We start from the raw sequence: 17773 nt of genomic DNA, 5'->3' as shown, positions 1-17773 counted from the left end.
GAACATACCCTACAGTAACACATTCCCTCAAATTTGTAAACTTTTACCTTATTGAAAACAATCATGTTACCGCTAGTTTCTTAATACACTTTTCACTTTTAGTTCAGCTAATAAACAGGCCCTTCTTCTATTATACTATCCAGAATATGAAAAGAGACATCCTTTTTGCATACCATTGTTTTCAGCAAATTTCTGAATATCAGCCAGAGTTTTTAGTTCTTTCCTTGGACAAGCTGATACACACAAAGCAATGGACTTGATCTTCTGATGTACTAGATCAATGTTACATGGATCCAAGAAGAATACATACCTAGGGAAGAAAAAAAAGGTAAATTACTTCAATTCTAGCTAACAATTACCCTAAGCAAAACCCAGTTGGGAACTGGACTCAGTGATCCTTATGGGTCCCTTCCAAGTTGAGATATTGCATGATCCTATGAATTTAGTTTCAAACTAAAGGATTCAGCCAAGACTAACCTTCAGTCTACCCATAAACGCAGGATAGCTGACACTACCGTAACTCTGTAGGTCAAAATAATTCAGGTATTCATGTGCACAAATATATGTATATTTATGTATAGTTATGTAATTCCGGATCACGCAGAAAGGATTTTTAACACTATCAAATTCAAAACTATTCAAATGGTGCTGTTCATAAAACCAGTTGCATTTCTACTATGCCTCTTCACAGATACAGGTCTAAACGTTCACCAAAAAAACTTCATTCCACACTTAAACCTGACTTCAGGATTTCCATCTTTTTTCAAAAAGACCCAACAAACCTCTTAAGGTTATACTTATGCTGCAAAAAGGACAGTCCATAGTTATTTAATGAGTATATATAATACCAGTAATGAATAACAGTTTCTTGGTTTAGATTGATTTTCCACACCACAGGTCCATATGACTGCAGTACTTATTTTGACACAAAGATAGTTCACTTATTTCAAGTAGATCCATCTAATGCTGAAGTGCTGTGTTTTAAACATACTCTATAAGCTAACTTTCCATGATGAGTCACTGTCATTTAAAAACCCAATTCATGAAGTATGTGTTGCAGCTTCCCAGATAATGTCTTCACCTGGCTATACACATTTCATCATGAACACTAACTATACAGTATTATCTATTCAAGGTATAATATACATGCAGAATATATTTTTTTCTATTCTGAAATTAAACAATCTTTCAAATTTCTATGATTCTAGTGATACACCATGCACTTCATATAAGATGCCATTTTTATCTCTGCAGTCCTTATGGTGGGGATTAGTTCCATAAAAATCCCTTCTGATCCCCAAAAGTATTTAAGTTTGGTCCTGACTGAACAATTCCAGTCTACATATGCCAGCTACTGTCTAACCTTCCCCCAAAGGCTCTTCTGTTATCAAGTCTCAGTACATAAGAACTACTTAGTACATTTTTTCTGTCCTACAAGGCTTCCTGTCTTACTTCCTGGAAGTCCATCAACCCATGTCATCTCTAGCAACTGAAATGTACTAATAGGCTCTTTGAGTCAACATATTCCCTTTCCTTGTCCATACCTCCATGAGAACTATCCAGTAGTATTTCTGGGTTTTTTACTTAAGACATACCACACCCCTCAGGGCTGAAAATCAACCATGAAAATCAAAGAAGCAAGTACAAACTTCTGTCCAACATACAAAGCCAAGGTAACTTCAGTGTGAACAACAAGCCACAAATTCCCTATTTTTCCTTTATTTCAAATAAGATATTCTGTTTGATACCAACACATACAACACTTGTGTCAAATGAACTCCTGCCATAGCTTCCTCTTCATAAGGGCAAGTTCCTTCAGTTGCTATTCCATACCACAAGGGTAAGTGAAGGAGAGTCTGCTCTTTTAAGGGTATCTGGTCAACAGAGCTACAAGCAAGAACCTACAGAGCCAAACCTGACCAACATATGGTAAGGATAGGAAGAAATCTGGTCAGTTGCACTATTATTAAGGATATGTGTGTGGTGTGTGAGAATTCTTATCTTTCAGTAAAATTATAAACACTTTAACCAATAAACTTTAACCCATAAATAATGATGAAATTTACCAGAAAAAAAAAAAAAAACAACCAAGAAACAGCTAGTCATAATGATTGGTGGCTTATCAAGACACTGCAGGCAAACTGAGGCTTTGTGACTCCTAAGGATGCAAACCTGAGAGTGCAGTATGCAGGAGGGGGGCATCAGTGGGTCTGTGCCAGCTCATGAGAAAATATGCATGGGATAGGAGAGGATATGGGTCAGAACAAAGAGAGGTAAAGGTGCCCCAGGCCTGTGGTGTCAGCTAGCAAAGCAAGCAGGGTGTCAGTGCCAGCAATTGGGGTAGGAAGGGACCTTGGCCATTAGCCACTGTGGTGGAAACCATCTGTTTTCCAAAAAACACCTACAAGCATAAGGGAGGGGCTCAGAGCCAATGACTGGGGCAGAACTGTGGGTGACAGCCTGTGTGGTGCTGGCTGTTGGCTCAGTGTGTTGGTGTGTAACTTAACAGCAAACGGCAAGCTGTTCCAGCTGGCATGAAGGAGGCTCGGGGTCAGTGCAGGGGTGGCAGTTGAGTGTAAGGTCTGTGCTGCTATTTGGGGGACTTGTGAATGTGGGGTGCCTGTGGGATAAGTGTGTGTGTTCTTGCTAGGAAGCACACCAAACTAGATTAGTTATTGGGTAGGGACAGGTTAGGGGGCCTAGGATCAGGACAGGAGAGCTGAATGGCCAGAGAAGGGCTGTGCTGCTACTTCAGGCACCCATAAATGTACATGTGCGTCTTAACCTGGAGAATGTCAAAAGCGCTAGTGATCTGTCTCTCTCAGCCCACAAGGAGATGGAGATGTGGCCACCTGTGCATGTGTTTCTGGATGCACACAGACACTATTGAAAGCAGAACCTTTTCAGTACCAGTCCTTGTAACCAACTGTGTCAGGGTCCCATGTGTGTCTGTCCATCCACATCACTTAGCCTGGACAGAGACCTTAGACCCAGGGACACAGTGGACCCATCTCCAGTGGTCAGGGGGAAGGTTCCTCCAAGCATCCCTTAAATAATGTTACAGAGAAAAGCCTAAGGAAACCAAGTCAAGAACATCAGCATTAACAAGCTAGGATCCAGCCCATGCCAGCAGCCAATTAATTTCAAGAACCAAGCTATAATTTAATGGACAGAAGAGATCAAGAGTATTTTGTAAAATAAACATGACAGTTTTAATTCAAGCCTGGAAATTTAGAGATACAACAAGCTATACTACAATGTGCAGTTTTGACAGAAGTGTGCTGTGTTGACATAAACTTAAACAGCCACATATAATTCAAACACTCCACTACACTGTTCAGAGACTGTTTTGACAGCAGTAAGGCAGCTGCAAAGCAAACTCCAAGTTTTCAAATGTATGGCTTCAATACATGGTCTAAGAAAAGAGATTTTTTTTTTTTTAATATTGAGTAGCTGAAACAAGAATCAAAATGGTAGGCACCAGCATTACAGAGGAAAAGTTATTTTGGATTTGCTTTTTAAAGCTATGGTTTATTGAAAGGTATTTTACTGCAGCAAATTCCATACTGTGTCATCAGAAATTTTGTTCTTCCATCGAAGAACATACTTCTAGTGTAATTGCTTTAATTAATTGCTTTGTGCTGCAATTTCAGTTATTCAGAAAGGCTGAATTTAGTTATTCATACAAAGGCTGAAGCAAATAAAGTAATAATATTGTTAGAGTTGCTTCAACACTGCAAGTGAAAATTTGTTTGCTACTGTCAACACAGCATATCAGATTTACATCCTAGGAAGCTTCTTTGTGAAGTACCAGTCCTGCAGAGAAGGACTACAGAGTACTGGTGGTCAAAAAGTTGGACACGACCTGGCAACGTGCACTTGCAGACCAGAGAACTAACAGTATCCTGAGCTCCATCAAAAGAAGTGTGGCCAAAAAAACAAGGCAGGTGATTCTCCCCTCTACTCTGCTCTGGTAAGACCTCACCTCAACTACTGTCGAGTTCTGGGGTCCTCAGTACAGGAAAGACATGGACCTGTTGAAGTAGGTTCAGAGGAAGGCTATGGAGATGAACAGAGAGCTGGAGCACCACTACTATGAAGACAAGCGGAAACAACTGGGAGAAAAGACGGCTCCAGGGAAACCTTATAGCAGCCTTTCAATACTTACAGGGTGTTTGTAAGAAAAACACAGAGATTAGATACATAACAAACTCTTTACTAGGAGGGTGGTGAGTCGCTGGAACAGGTTGCCCAGAGAAGTTGTGGATGCCTCATTACTGAAGTGCTCAAGGTCAGGTTTGACGAGCAACTTCATCTAGTGAAAGATTTCCCTGCTCGCAGCAGGGGAGGTGCACAAGCTTATCTTCAATGGCCCCTTCAAACAGAACCCATTCTATGGTTCTGTGATTCTTTGATCTTAACAGCCCACTTCTCTGAAAATCAAAATGTTTTGAAAGAAACTCTGAAATATGCCATGATAAAAAAGTTACTTCAGTAAAAATAACTGTATCTAGTTTTTAATGTCTACCTCCTGCAGCCATAGTAAAAATTAGAAATTAAGCTAATACTTAAATTTAAGCTGATTCCTACAAAGAAAGCAAAATGAGAAAAAGGATTTTCAAAAGCCAGTGTCTGAAATAAGGCCAATATCAAGTTCTCCATCCTGAGGCCTGTAATTCAAAATGAACTTCAGTACAGCTTTTCAAAATACATCGTAATTTTTTTTACAGATCTGTAGGATAACTTTCCTTAGTCTTTACTACCCTTTTGAGATTGTATTTCAATGTCCTTCTTTTTTTCACTTCTGAAAAAAAAAAGAAATTTTTAGGCAAGCTATCAAAAATATAATTTCAAAACTCAACAATGATAAATTTTTTTTTTAAAAGGCATCAAGTTTTGGCTTCTGAATGGTAGCTTACTAGGCTCATTTATACTCATGAGAAATACAGCAGTCTCCTCTCCCCTTACCACACCAGGAAGATAAAGCATCATCATTTCATACACTACATCTTGATTCTGGAAGCAAGGCTGCAAATAGGATAAGCTTAATCTGCCTTCAAGTATTTTGTACACTCATATTTGCCAGTGTCACTTACTGTGAAGTAAAAGGCTTACACAGTTACAAATTAAGGACCTTTTAATTCTTTGAAGTGAAAGAAACAGTGAAAGAAACATCTTTTTTGTCAATCAGTATCACTCTGTTCTAAGCTTAGACTACACAGTTTACTTTCTGAAGATACCTCAGCTGCATAGATACACTCTGAGCACTGAGTGACAGTCAGATGCCAACAGATGTTCACAGGTTTTCACCCTTCCAGTCCACAATTCTTGTTATTAAGCTCTAATACTACTACTGCAGTTCTGCACAACAAAGAGCTGTGTGCTGCTTAAGTTTTGTGCATTTTCTCCACAATCCACTTCTATATATTCTTCTCACAGTTTAAATTTTAGAGTCTCCTTCAAATATACTCCAATCTCCTGAACTCAGTGGCAGAAAATGATCATACTCAAAAGCCAACCATTTCTACACAGGTATCAAATCTAAGAATATTTGTAATATCTGAAGCTCTACAATATTCTTCAGTGGTCTGATACAATCTCTTACATAAAGTGTAAGGAAGGGAAATTCCTCCATGACTTTGCTGTACTTATATTGCACACTTGTCAACATACACCCTCCAAGTATTTTTGCTTTGTTACACAAGACTGTTCTCCAGGGGAAAAAAATGCAGAAGAACAAGTAGGAATGAGTTAGCATATTCATCTTCCCATTTTATTGAAAATCACTCTTCAAAGGAAGAAAGGGCTTAACCTTTCCTGATTTACAGAGTGCAGCCACTGAATTACATACTCACTTCTTGTGTGTGAGGTCCAGGCCACTGTTGGTTATCCCCTCCACCTTGACATTTTTCTGTCCACAAATATTTCCATAACTGTCATATCCTGAAAGCAGTCTTGCAGCTGCTCCTGTAGCTATTGAAAAGCCACAAATAAAACCCTGGAGAAGAAAAAAACCCCACAGGTTAGTAACACCCTACTTGACACTTAGGAAAAGTCTATAAATAATTTGTTTCTAAGTAGTGCTTTTTAAAAAATTCTTTCAGCCTGAAAAACAAAAGATGACTAGTCACGGAGAACATGTTGTGCAGTTATAAATTAAACACAAGACAAAAAGAGGATTCAGACACCTAAGATTGCATAGCATAGCAGCATCAAGAATACTGTAGGTGCTTTTTTGAAAGTCATATTGTCAGCAAATCGTGTGTGACACAGAAGAGCAGCAAAGGGCAGGTAGTGAAGGAGAGCTACAAGAGCTGGAGTTGTAAAGGGTTCAAATGCATCTTAGAAGATTCCAGAGAGCCCAGATTTTCTAGCTTAAAGATTTGGGGTTTTTTTCTTCAATTTATGTGCTTTCATGAGCTAGATTGAAGAGGTCTATGTGGCATAAGTTGCTTTTAAGGAAATCCTTCACAGCAAGTGACCAGGTCAAGGCCACTATGGTTCCAGATGCTGGGTTCAAATGCAGGAAAGAAACAAAGCAAGAAAATGAAAAAGTAGCTCCAAGTAATGTGGAAAATATCCAAAGACAGACAGGGCTCACTGTGAACTTTCACAGATATATCACTAGCAAAACCAAGATCAAAGCAGGTAGGATATTAACAGGAGACTGGCCCAAAAGAATCATTAGCTCTCTAGAAACACCATTGACAGGGAGATGTGAGCCATCAGCTAGCTCTGCTACCACCAATAAACAGGTAAGAAGGGGAAGCAGCACCAACATCTGAAACACACTTTGAGCAACATACGACAACAACAAGATCAAATGATATGATGACACAACAGGTAATGAATCCAGTATGGAACAGCTAAAACGTGTGTGCTTCCAAAGACCTGAAGATAAAGGAGAGTGATCTTCTGTGATGGACAGGCTATCACTATAGAGAAATTCCAGACAGCAAGTTGGTTATTACTTTTTCTGTGGCTAATGCACTTATACTCTTAAAGACTTGACACTCAGTGTGGAAAACAATGGGTAAAGTGAGCAAAAGGCTATCACAAGTAATAATTAAAGCTGATTTCTAGCACTCACTTTCGATTTCTCAGATCCCTTACTATGCTGTAAAGGACATACTAGCATGCATTTTACATACAATAGTACTCAGGTTCTTGGCTGGTCCAAGAATTTTTTACTGGGTAAGGGAAATAATGCAATTCCTCCCCAACTTAATTTACAACAGTGCAGGAGTGGCCTCATGACCCCTCATGGTACTTCAAGTGAAACTGTCTAGACAGTAAACTTAAGAGTATTTGACTCAGTAGGATAACTGCTCTCTGAACTATATTGCTTAGACAGGAAATACTAGGACACTAACCCACAGAGACCAATTCATCATAGAGAGAACTGGTACATATATAGACTGTGTAATTAGGGAGCATCAACAAAGGCAGGAAAAAAAATAACAAAAAAAGATCTGCATACTTCAGGAAGTTTTGTGCTTTCTAAAATCTTCAGATATCCACGTGTTACAGTGAGGAAATAATTTGCATGATTTAAATTTTAAAAAATTATATTTGCATGTGAAGTACAGCTAGTGACAAACATTTCAGGAAAAGAAAAATAAATTTTTTCAATGTACAAATACTGTGGGACAGTAGAAAAGAAAGTCGACAGCACAGAAGTCCCAGACTCCTAAGAGTACTCTTGCAACACAGTAGTACAAGACAGTGACAGACATTATCTGTTTAGGAAGAACAGCACACACTGAGTCCATGAAACAACACAAGAAGCATATTTTTAGTTTTCAAAAATCTGCAGCTGTTGGAAGTTTGTGTTTACATGCCAAGTACATGGTGCTATGAGGTTGTCTTGAGCAAGGCCATGTTTTCATCACATAGGAATGGGAAGCAAAATATTACCATTAAAAAATATACCATTAAAAATACTGTTGTTAACAGTAAGTGCTTATGCTAGGCATCCAATAAGAAAACAGTTTAATATTAAGGATCTTTGTTTCTCGGCAAAAAAGTTTACTGTGATTCACAGAATTAAACAGACCCAAAGTTCCATTTCTGGGACATCCACAGTCTCAGAGGGCAGCTGAACTCAGTAGTATATCTCCAGGGTGAAAATGACTTACAAAGAAAACCAGAGTGTCAGGGGAAAAGGAGCAGGAGCAAGAACTGGCACAAACAACAAATTACAGATTACCACAGGCCTTTAATGTGTACATACTACCCATTTCTGCTCCACAGCTGACAGATCTCATGCCTGTATACCCTGATCTTGTCCAGTGACTAAATTAATGAATAGTTTTAAAACTTCTTCCTGGTTAATTCAAGCTCTTTAACAACGTAACACTGACAGAATCCTTTGAGTTTTACTCACCATTCCTACACAGAAGAGGATGAACAAAAGCAGCCATGGCACATCTGTACAGCTGTGGTCCTCCAAAGGCTTCCATTCTCGCTTGGAGCTCTTACGTGGGAGGAGAGAGATAAGGTTAATCACACTTATTTATTTGCATTAAGCTCATAGTAGAAAAATGCAAAAAATTATCTGGGGCATTAACATACAACAAGAGTTATCTTTAAACTCTGATACAGGTGAAGCAAGTTGGCCAAAAGACACTTAAAAAAAGCTAGATCAGCTATTTATTCAAGAACACATAGGTATATATCCATGAAACAGTATATATTTTCACCTATTTTTAGTAACAGAAAAGAGAAGCCAATGGCATGGAATCAACAGTATCTGCTATTGCCATCTTCCACAGCCACATTCCAGTAATCTGCTTCCCAGGAAGGATATAAGTTAAACTTTCAAGAGCTCCTAGGTTTTAAAACACTACTGTCAGGTTTAACAAGAATAGCAGAGGTACAAAGGAGGTAATAAACTGCTGTTAAAGGAACAGTATTCTACCTGCCAAGAAGCAGCTGAGCTTAACATTTCAGCAAAGAAACCTCCAGTCAGTACTATTCAGGTGCCAGAGAGGAAGGCACTTAAAGGCTGAAGCACTCAATGATGGGGGCTACCACGAGTAAAACCCCCAAAATGCACACATGCTTTTCATATTCAAGGAAAAGGAAGAGATTGATATAGAGAGAATACAAACTACCTCTCTTCAGAGACAGAGCAGAAGTGGTAACCTATTCAAATTTTTTATTTGTTTTTCCTCTCAATACTCTGAAGCATCTTCAAGACTGTTGACAAAGCAGCAAATGTCACTCCTGGATTAAAACAGAATGGTTGTGAAAGTGTCAACAGCTTTTATCTCAGGCATGTATTTTGGAAAATTTTATCCAAAAAGGATATAATGTGTAACTCACGATACTGGCAAGGGTTAGTTTGGCTTTTTGGGTTGTTTTTTTTTTTGGGTGGTTTTTGGTTGGTTGGTTTTTGGTTTTCTTATTATTACTTTTTATTTTTGCTAATTCACAAGCACAGGGCAATTTTATAAATAATGGTTTTAGAAAAATACAAACCGGATACAATATAAATTAAATCCTGCATGCACCATGATTCAAAAAGTAAAGATTTCTAAGCAGTCTGGTTTCACATTAGGGAATTCCATGCTATTTTTGCATTCTTGTTAAGGAAGTTCCACTTGCAGATGTTATAATTATCTTTTTTTCTTAATTCAAACTATGCAAATTCACTCCAGCTCCTGAACACTCAAACTTTTTATTTTATTCAATAAACAGTGGCAAGTGTTGCTAAAAGGTTCTACTACACTCCTTCAACACAAGTTTTCTGAATTTGGTGGTTGAAACTAAAAACTAACACATTATTCAAGCTTAACATTTACAACAAGATTGTGACATTTATATCATTATAATTGGCACAATCATAATTGCATAAAATACATAAAGCATCATGCTTCTCGTTCCTCAGTCCACGCCTAGAACTCTGGGCTCATTAGAGATTGGCTTTTAATTTACAAACAGCAGAGATAAACTTCAGTTTTAGCTGCACCTTAAGCTGCCCTCAACAAAAAAGGCAGCAGTAAGATGCACAGCACAGCACATTTTAACATTTTGCTGGGGTTTTTTTAATCTTCTCCAAACCATCTGCAAAGAAGATCTTTTAATAGGATTTATAAAAGCCTCTAGACATCCTCTGGAATAGCTCTGCCAATGACTTAAGTTGTCTGGGTTTTCACAGTTGCCATAAGTAAGCCATTTTTTTTTACTAAGTGGACTGCAATTTGTATGTCAAAAAGAAACCTGAAATGCCTTAGTGTAATGTATAATGAAAGTAATTCTGTACACGGTCCTAACTGTGCTCCAAAACATAATTTAAATACTTTAAAAAAAGAAAAGTATTTTAAACAAGTACCACCCTAGGAAACTATTCAAAAAGCACTTATATATATGCCAACCCTCAATTTAACCACTCATCAAAACATGGTATAAAATTACACAACTTTAGAACATCTTTCTCCAAGTGGCTGTCCAATCTTTCTTCTCTCCAGATCATGCTACAATGCAAGACAGCTGCCAGTATCTATCTTTCCTATCAGTTGCGTCTTTATACTGAGGACTCACAGTTAATCTTCTTCCATAGCTCCACAGTTCCTCATCCTCATCCTCATCATTGATGTTGGTGCTCATGTCTCCCTAGGGACTATTGCCAGACACTCCTGCACCCTGAGATGTCTGCTGAGACCTTGATACTCATGCTTGGGCAACACAAACAGTTAATCTGTACTCATCATAAGGTGTAACAAGTGTTGCTTGCCCAGGAACTATGTTCCTCTCTGTTGTAACAGAAATATCAAAATCTTAGCAGACATTTTTTGTCTGCAATCCTAAATAAGCAATTCTGATTCCAGGTTTTCCTCCAGACAGATTAAGAACCTTCAAAGTACTACTAAAGTGCTTTTATAATTTATGCTATACTACCTATTAATATTCTTGCCATTAACAAAGCATATAATTACCTGTGCACAGAGAATCAGAATCTTTAGCAGTTTGACTGCAAAGCAGACAAAAGAGCCTGAATTTCCGAGACAAAATGTAAGCCTGGAAACACTTCTCCTGCCTGTAAAACATCTTCTGTGCTAATCCCAAGAGTTAAGTCTTATTTTCTGAAGAATCCAAATGGGTTTGTTCAGAAGTTTGCACCTGCCGAGGCTGAAAAAAAAAAAACCAACAAAAACCCCAAAACCACACACACAAAAACCAACCAACCAACAAACAAACAAAAAAACCAACTTGGCAAACTCAATGATTAAAAACAAAAACAAAAAAACCCCACTACTGGGTAAAGCACAAGTTTACACTTGGACCTTAATTCCACACCTAGAAATCTGAATATCTAGTTAGGCTTTCTCTTGCAGTGTACTTATGGGTAGTATGCCAGCATGCTAGCTGTTGTTTTGTTTTGTGTTTTTTGGGTTTTTAGCTGAATACAGAGATAGGTGTTCTGTAGAGAGTAAGCACTTGTCTGCAAATGCAAAATAATAAGGGAGCATTTTCTTGGTATTCATTGTGTCCAATCACTTCAAAACACACACAGACTCATAGAATGGCTAGGGATGGAAGGGACCTTAAAGATCATCTAGTTCCAGCCACAAAAACCCAATGCCCAATCCCCACCACTTCCAGAATATAGCTTTACAGCACCATATAGTAGATGTGACATACTGTAATACATTTTACAGGTATTGGCACAGCACAAAACCAGTGGTTACCACTTTCACTGTTAGCTGTAATAGCTGTACTGGATGCTTCCATACAAGCACTTGTTCCTAACCAGCGTCTAACAAGCATAAGCACATAAAAAAGCATAAAATTATGGCATGTTAGCAGAAGACTAAAGATGCAATTACAGAGAATTACAGATAACTTTTTAAAACACAGAACGTCTTATGCAATGTGCAGTTCAGGAGATGACTCAAGCAAGAAGTCAAGTAAAGAACACCTGCCATATTATATATATGGATAATCAAGCTGCAGGTTGAGTAGTAAATATCCAAATAAGATCAGGAAAAAGTTGAAATATGGCATCAACAGATGATGTTGCAACAGCATGAGAAAGGCAGAAGAAAGAAATCCTAAAATCTTGTGGTGATCCTATTATATGTTTCAGGAAGAAGAAAACAAAGTTACTACTCAGACAGGTGGGCTGATTTAAGGGCAACCCAGTGAGTAATTGGTTTGATTAACATGCACTGGATGAAAAGAAGATGTGGGAGAGGTCAGAATGCAGGCTTTACTTCTGCTAGGAAGTCTAAGCGAACAAGTGGAATACAGGACTATTCTCACTGCCGTACGAACACACACGTAGTCAGAATACACATACAGCTTCAGGTAGTAAAGGTAATACAAAAACAAAACAAACAAAAAAAACCCCACCAAACAAAAACAAACAAACAAAAAAAAACAAAACAAAAAAAAAAACCAAAGAACCAAACAAAACCCACCAAAAACTAAACCAAAACAAACAAATACAAATTTAGAGAGTCATTAAGTTTGGAAAAGACCTTCAAGATTATTGAGTCCAACTCTAATCCAACTACCACAAGCCCTACCAAACCATATCCTCAAGTGCCACATCTAAATGGTCCTTGAACACCTCCAGGGATGGAAACTCCACCACCTCCCTGGGAAGCTTCACGCTTAACAGCTTGAAACAAGTCTCAGAAATTACTCAGAATGAGGGATGTCCCATAAAAATTCTATAGAAAGACTTACTAGTCATAAGGAAGAGCAGTCTTCTAAACTACTAGTATAACTCCAGGATTATCATACACAATGCTAAGAAAACCAAGTTCAGACAAAATTTTAAAGCAATGACCACAGCCAGCACAGACAAACTGAGTCAAACTTCATGAGATTCCAGTTACAGGAGCCATCTCAAGAGAAGGCTTTCAAGTGCAGGTGCTCCAAATTTCTGGAAGGTACACAGCTAGGATAAATTGTTCACTACCCTTACTCATAAAGTGATGCTAGATGAAACTCTACATGGTGATGAAACATAGTGAGCCAATATTCTTCTGCTTCAGCATTTGGTTTTAATCAGTTCCACTTCAAGTCAAAACCAAAGAGAAAATAAGACAGAAAGTTAAACCAGTTCAATACAGAGATGCACACAAATTGTTCTGACATTCCCTCTTAAAAAGCAAAAAAATTCTTTTGGTTTAGTTTCCTTTTTCTTTCAGCCTGATGCATGATGCTGATGCAAAGCATTCAATTTTTCATTTGTAGGCAAGAAAAATAAGCTTTCATATTTCTACATTTAGAAACACCACTTTTTTTCTGTGGAATACTGAACAAAAAGACATGGCACTTTGACTCATCCATCTAAACAAGCAGGTATAAATGTCCATTTTTTTCAGATCCTGAGATACTCAGGCACTTCAGCATTTGACCTATTCTCCCCTTAGCAACACATACCATGCTTTAAGGATGTGGCTTCTTACACCACTTGCTATTTCTGAAATTGCTGGTTCAGCTGGCAAGTTACAATACTGCTACACACAGACCTACTATAAATGAAGACTTCACCACTGCTTTCACTGGTTTTCACCACCTTTTTTTTGTTGTTGTTGTTAGACGCTTCCTTAAAGATAAATTTGGTCCTTAATTTCTCGTGTGAATTATATCCACATTTCAGGATTTTAGTATCTCCACTACCCCAACAACTGCATGTTCTTTATAAAGAATTTCTCCCTGTGAGCACTTAAAATATTTAAGAAAATTAAAAATGCATCTTAAGGGAAAATTCTAATTACAGTTATTCATGCAGTGAAAACAATTCCTGATCTTTTTTTTCCTTTTCTCATCTAGGTTCTCTGATATTTAAGAATAACTCAAGTTCTGTTACAGCCTCTTTTTCTGCAGCAACAGTTTGACCTCAACCTTTTATTAAGACCCAATAGTACTGAATCAAATATCACTGATCAGTTAGCTATTGCTGTCAAGCTAGCTAAAATCAGATCAATGATTATTAAAGAGTTCTTTGGGGGAGAACAAATAGTTACCTGAAGGAACTGAAAGTGTGTAATCTGTGTATGAAAGTTATCAGCAACTTAAATTTCTACAAAAGACTTTAAAAATAGCTTTAATATATTTTTTTTTGCTCTGCAGAGGTCACTACAGAACAACCTGGAATATCCATTATCATTTCTCACAGGTTTAAAAATAAGAAGGTATGGGAAAACGTGGTTAGCAAGTACCTAAAATTTTTTTTTCTTTATAAATGAAGGAATAGTTTTTAATGTACTTTTAATATTCCTTGTGGATATTGTAACTGACATGGCAGTTTTAAGATCACTTGTTACAAAAACCTTGTCCCAAGAACCACAATCATCTAACTACACCGCCTCTAAATTTTCTGTTGCTTTATCACCTTGATGTAACACCTGAATGCAGAGTATAACTGACTGTAGCTTTATGTAGGAAAGTCAATAGAAATTGTTGTTTGCGTGCATCAGTCAAGGAGTAACAAATGACTGTGTAGGTATACATCAACACAGGACACTAACAAACAGAGCACAAAGGAAAAAAAACCATACATCCTGTCCAGGAGCTTTAGTGTGCCACTGTGTTCTGCAGAACTTACCTTTCCAGAAGGAAGGCTGGTTTTGATAAAGTACTGGAGATTTAGCTGACTATATCAATACCATTCAGTTCATTCCAATAGCACGAATAGACAGTACAGTCATCTTACACCTACATTACAAGTTCAGTGTTTCAGAACTGGTGGGTCCATGGCCATACTGTGCACACCCCAAAATGACACGTAAGGCATGATCTGCTCCCAGGTTCTCTTTAGGAAACAGGCAAGCCAGGTTAGTGAGGTTGCCACCAAGAAGACAATCCGTCTAGAAGCTGTTCTGTCAAGCTTAAAACTGAAGCACCATGTGCTACTGAGATGTCCCCAAACTGCCAGAGACACAGTTCTTGAACCATTTGTCAGCATTTCCTAATGACCATTTAAGGAGCTGATTATTTACGCATTTCATTTATCTCTGAGGTAAAAAACAGCCCAAATTATGTACTGGCCTTCACCATGAAGTTTGGCAGCTATGATAAAGATATGATAATTTACTAGTATATAAAAATGTTTCCATTTCAAGAATCTAATTCTCCAATTTACAAAAAAAGCATAGCATTTTTCTGTCAGACAGAGCACACCTTTATACACTACTTATCTGTTTAAACTAGCTAACAACTGTACTAGCAGCAACTCTATATTGTCCGAATGAAACTTCTCCTACCTCTGAAGAGTCCTAATTCTAAAGCCTGAAGAAAAGGAGGTGACCTCTGACCCTGGGCATTAACAGTTTAGGATGCTTCTAAATCACTCAAACCTGGAGCCTAAAACCAAGAGAGAAGTCCCCAATTCCATAAGTAGCTGCAGCCATCTTCACATGAAGTAACCAGCCATTTCTTTCCTTTCATTATGAATGTCAAAATGCAAGTGAGTAAGATGACCAGTATGATGCATCTGAACTACAAAAACATTTGATTACATAAATACATGTGGTACCATTTACAGGTGTACATGAAGTGTGCCTCACTAAAAATAAGTCAGTAATGAAAAACAGTATTTCTCTGTATGCACAGCGAGCTTAGTAGATAGTTAATGATCTGAACAAGTTATATGAACATCAAAATATAAACTTAAAACTACAAAATTGTTTCACATTTTCATACAAAAGCATTCAACAACTTCTAACCTGTTAAAGGTACTGCACAAAGGAATTAATTCTGAGAAGGAGGGAAAAGACATGGATTACTTCTAACACCTTTTCAAATAACAGAGTCCGGAATCCCTAACAGTGCCAATATGAAGGTGTGTGTGCTGCCTTTAATATGAGTGAAGTCTATAGCCCTACTAGGATTTTCTATTGCTCTGAAGATTAGATGAAACTGTTCCTAAAAAAAGCCTCAAAAACCAACTCCCCCTCAAAAGACCCCCACACATGCAATTCACAGGAAAAAAAAAGTAGCAGTGCAAGCAAGCTAGCTCTCTTCACAAAATCTTCAAGTGACTAATGCACTCATTTAAGTGTCCAAAGCAAAGTCCTGAAGTGTTAAAAACTATCTTTAATTCTTGACTTCACAAACTGCCCGACATTTTTTCAGAGAAAGCAGATTCACAGAATCACAGGAAAGGACCTCTGAGATCAAGTCCGACCCTTGATCCACTACTGCCATGGCTACTAGACCATGGCACTGAGTGCCTCATTTAGTCTCTTCTTAAAAACATCCAGGGACAGAGAATCCACCACTTCCCTGGGCAGCCCATTCCAATGCTTGATTACCCTCCCTGTAAAGAATTTCTTCTTAATATCTATCCTAAACCTCTCCTAGCAGAGCTTAAGACCATGCCCTCTGGTCCTACTGACGGGAGAAGACACCAACCCCCACCTGGATACCACCTCCTTTTAGGTAGCTGTAGATAGTGATGAGGATTCCCCTGAGTCTCCTCCTCTCCAAACTAAAAAAAACCCTTAGCTTACTGCACTGGAGCCTAAGGACATTGTGTGAAGCTGCCCCAGTTAGCACACTCAATTACCTACAGAATGCCTAAGCATGACCTATAGGTATTCAGATATAGCACCAAGAAGTTTCTTACTGCAGTTTACAACAAATTCAGATGACTCTCTATAAACCTAGAAAGCCTGAAGTTCACAATGAACTTAATTTGTTGCAGAGCAAACTAATGGTATGTCCCCATTACTAGAGGAGGAATACACACCATCAAACACAGATTTCTACTCTATTAACTACACCAGGTCTCTGGAGGAATGAACTATGCTGTACCAATAAAAATATCTCCATAAACACATAAAAACCTTTGCATAGACCTCTGGAGTATGAAGCATTGCTGCTATCCTAAACAGCCTGCTGATAATAGCATTCTCCTGGGAGGCTGAGGCTTCAATTCCCCTAGACTTGCAGAACTTAAGTTAGGTCTCCCACTTCCAGGGGCAAGAGAATTCGGCGCCATGATACTATTACAGTTACAAATGGCAGCTGTCTTGTAGTGTCTAATGCCCTTTTTTGTGGAATTTTTCCTTTCATCTCATTCAAATATGGCTTATTTTTCAATTTACTGCAAATGAGGTGTTAGTCATGTTTTTGGATCTTACTCATAGTCACATGCCAGTACTTTAGATAAAACAACCCACATCTTTATTTGCCCAATAATTCCATTTCACCACTTCCAAGACCTTGTCCACTGAAAAGTTGAGTCCGCTCTTTGTTAGTATGAAACTCCTACTTCCCACAAGGAAATAATGCTGTTTGGAAGTTATGCATCAAAGGGTAAGAATTTATAATTTGCTCCTCTTCAGAGACAAAGCATACAACCAAATTCACTGTGTCTACGTCTGCTATTTCATTAATATTCTCATACTTTCCAAGCAGTATTTATGAGTTTCCAACATAATATAAACAAAACAGAGCACATAAGACAGCACTTACAGCATTACTGACAGTATAATATAATGATGCTCTCCCTAAAGACTCATACTGGAAGACTTCACTTACAAATCTGACATATGCTGTGTTGTACATCATCTTCTGGTCATCTTTGCAGTCAACTTGTATTAAACATTGCTGCTAAAAATCCCTCCACATCAGTCTACAACTTAAATATTTATCTTGAAACATAACACAGCTGATTAAATAGAGCTGAGATGATTAGCTGATGTTAAAGTTTAGAAAGAAGGCTACTTGCAGACAAAAGCACAGTTTTAAAATCCCAAAGTATTTAGTTATCATTTCTTTTCTGCATTACATGTTGTCCAACACCTAG

At 38.0% G+C, this 17773-nt stretch overlaps 1 protein-coding gene across 4 annotated transcripts in view; it reads right to left on the bottom strand.

Moving 5' to 3' along the window:
* SLC44A1 (solute carrier family 44 member 1) overlaps positions 1 to 17773 on the bottom strand; it is a 62799-nt gene that overhangs the window by 36050 nt on the left and 8976 nt on the right. For all 4 annotated transcript variants that reach the window (XR_011723444.1, XR_011723445.1, XR_011723446.1 and 1 more), the window contains exons 2-4: positions 8387 to 8476; positions 5856 to 5998; positions 174 to 310 (exon numbers count right to left, since the gene is read on the bottom strand). Coding sequence is in view for 1 of the 4 variants with exons in the window: in XM_071731925.1 (XP_071588026.1) it covers positions 174 to 310; positions 5856 to 5998; positions 8387 to 8476 (370 nt within the window). In the remaining 3 variants the exon portion in view is untranslated. The remainder of the gene's footprint in view (positions 1 to 173; positions 311 to 5855; positions 5999 to 8386; positions 8477 to 17773) is intronic.

Source organism: Heliangelus exortis, chromosome Z (genome assembly GCF_036169615.1).
Source record: "Heliangelus exortis chromosome Z, bHelExo1.hap1, whole genome shotgun sequence".
Taxonomy (NCBI): domain Eukaryota; kingdom Metazoa; phylum Chordata; class Aves; order Apodiformes; family Trochilidae; genus Heliangelus; species Heliangelus exortis.
Note: the sequence above shows the minus strand (reverse complement) of the source record. Positions and strands in the feature narration are given on the sequence as shown.